The following is a 2,500-nucleotide window of genomic DNA, read 5'->3' on the forward strand; positions in this document are numbered from 1 at the left end:
AAAAAAAAAAAAAAAAAAAAAAAAAAACAAGAACTCACGGGGGGGCATCGGGCCCCGCCTCGTCCCCCGAGCCGAGGGACCAGTCGGCGGTCGCCATCTCGTGCTCGAAGTTCTCCCACAGACACATTTCCGAGTCTTCGTCGAAGGTGCAGGTGGAGGAGGCGGGGCAGCGCCCTTCCACGATCTTCAGGTCGTCCAGGAACACAGCATTTTCATTTTCTTCCTCGATGTTGCCGTCGATGTGAATCTGGGTGGAAAGAAGGCCGTGAATGCTTTTGAATTGATAATAATAAAGAAAACGAAAAAATACATCATTCTTATTCTTTTATTACGTCGAAAAAAATGAGATTCGTTTTCGTCATATTGATTGCGAAGCGCTCACCTAGGTAATGAGATTCAAAGCTTCATAAAGCGTGAAGACATTACCTGGTGCAAGACTTCACTGGACAGTTGCAGGTGCTGCGTCCTCCACGCGGAGATGCCGCTGTGCTTCCTCTTCCAGATCTCGGTGGTGGCGTTCGCAGTGGCCACGAGAATCCTCAGGCTCGTTCGCTCCTCCACGATGTACCTGGCCCAGGTGCACACACATGTATTTATATATATTCAAATACACACACACACACACACACACACACACACACACACACACACACACACACACACACACACACACACACACACACACACACACACACACACTCACACACACACACACAAGGTAAGGTACAGATGCTATTCCTTATACCTGAAGGAGACGCAGAACTGATCCGACGGAAGGCGCCACCAAGTCTGGAGCACGTGAGAACCGGCCCTGATCGTTGTCGAGAAACAGAAATCTGGGATATGTGAGAAAACATGTGTTACTAATCGAATATTAACATTTTTAAAATCAATTACATACCCATTTTTATCGGTGTTACCATTGTGTCAGAAACTCAATGATAAAGAAAAATAACGTGGAACAAGAATAGTAACGATGATGATAATGATAATCATAATATTAGTATTACTAATAGTGACAGTAATAGTAAGAATGATATAGATGATCTCGACAATAACAGTATTGCAATAATAATAATGATAATAATACTAAAATTAGAAATAGAAATATGCATACTAGTGATAGTAAGGATGATGATAATGATAATAACAATAATAATATTAAAAATAATAATAATGATAACAATAATAATGATAACAGTAATCTTTATGATAACAGTCATAATAACAACAATAGTGAAGATATAAATAACAATGATAAAGATGATAGTAACATCAGTAATGATAGTAATATAAATAATAACTGTAATAAAATATATAAGAATAACAACAACAGCAACAGTAACAATGATAATAATAACCCATATGATGATAATAATGATAAATCTGATTATCGTAAAGGCGATAAAGCATGCACAAGGAAGGCAGAACGCAGCAACGTAGCTTCATACTCACTGTTGGGATCGAAATATTCGTTCATGTACCATTGTGCATCATCGCTATTACTCTGGTACAAGTCGCAGGGCACGTCGAAGGTACAGATCACAGGGTCCTGGGCGTGATAGGTGATGGGGACGGGGGAGAAAATGAATGAATGGGATATTTAATACTGTTGTTAAGGAATAGAAGTTATCCCTTAAGTATGTATATTGATTCATCATGTAGAAAGTGCCCAGATCCACATTCTCTCTCTCTCTCTCTCTCTCTCTCTCTCTCTCTCTCTCTCTCTCTCTCTCTCTCATTTCTCTCTCTCTCTCTCTCTCTCTCTCTCTCTCTCTCTCTCTCTCTCTCTCTCTCTCTCTCTCTCTCTCTCTCTCTCTCTCTCTCTCTCTCTCTCTCTCTCTGTCTCTCTCTCTCTATCTCACTCTCTCACACACACACACAAATATAGACGCATGATGCACACCTTAGAGGGCGGGGTATCAGGGGCACAGTCCTGAAACTCAACATCGTCGACACAGACATCATAACTAACTGTTGTAATTGAACCAAGGTTGATGATGAATCGGATCTGAAAATTGAAGGAAATAATATATATATATATATATATATATATATATATATTTTTTCAAGAGAACTAGTAGGAGAAGTAAAGAGAGCTGGGGGGGGGGGGGGGGGGGGGCTGGGATAATTCAATAACTTATGAAAAATGGGGACATGTGAAACTAATTATCACATGAGGGAAATCCTGGAAAAGATATCCGATTTTTGGGTTAGTCAGAGATAAATAAACAAAGAGAAATTAGGTGAATTGATAAATTAAATCTAGAACGTTGTTTTTTTCTGCTCTATCTTGAAATCCAACACCCCGTAGATATATAAAACATCTATTCCCTATCTTTCACATATTTTTTTGTTACTTAGTAAACAAACATCCACCATTACATAAAAAGAAAAACAAAAAAACGTGAAGTTCTTATTCTTTGCATTGCACACATTTCGCTCCTCAGTCAAAAACAGCCAAGACCACTTACAAATATCTTAACCTCGTGTTCCCCAA

The 2,500-nt window shown here is 39.2% G+C and overlaps 1 protein-coding gene across 1 annotated transcript in view; it reads right to left on the reverse strand.

The window, feature by feature from the left end:
• LOC125036442 (MAM and LDL-receptor class A domain-containing protein 1-like) overlaps window positions 1–2,500 on the reverse strand; it is a 48,148-nt gene that overhangs the window by 36,528 nt on the left and 9,120 nt on the right. The window contains exons 6-11 of the mRNA XM_047629035.1: window positions 2,475–2,500; window positions 1,907–2,011; window positions 1,456–1,552; window positions 746–836; window positions 427–568; window positions 39–247 (exon numbers count right to left, since the gene is read on the reverse strand). The exon at window positions 2,475–2,500 is cut by the window's right edge and continues 207 nt beyond it. Coding sequence (XP_047484991.1) covers window positions 39–247; window positions 427–568; window positions 746–836; window positions 1,456–1,552; window positions 1,907–2,011; window positions 2,475–2,500 — 670 coding nt within the window. The remainder of the gene's footprint in view (window positions 1–38; window positions 248–426; window positions 569–745; window positions 837–1,455; window positions 1,553–1,906; window positions 2,012–2,474) is intronic.

The sequence above is a fragment of the Penaeus chinensis genome, chromosome 21 (assembly GCF_019202785.1).
Source record: "Penaeus chinensis breed Huanghai No. 1 chromosome 21, ASM1920278v2, whole genome shotgun sequence".
Lineage (NCBI taxonomy): Eukaryota > Metazoa > Arthropoda > Malacostraca > Decapoda > Penaeidae > Penaeus > Penaeus chinensis.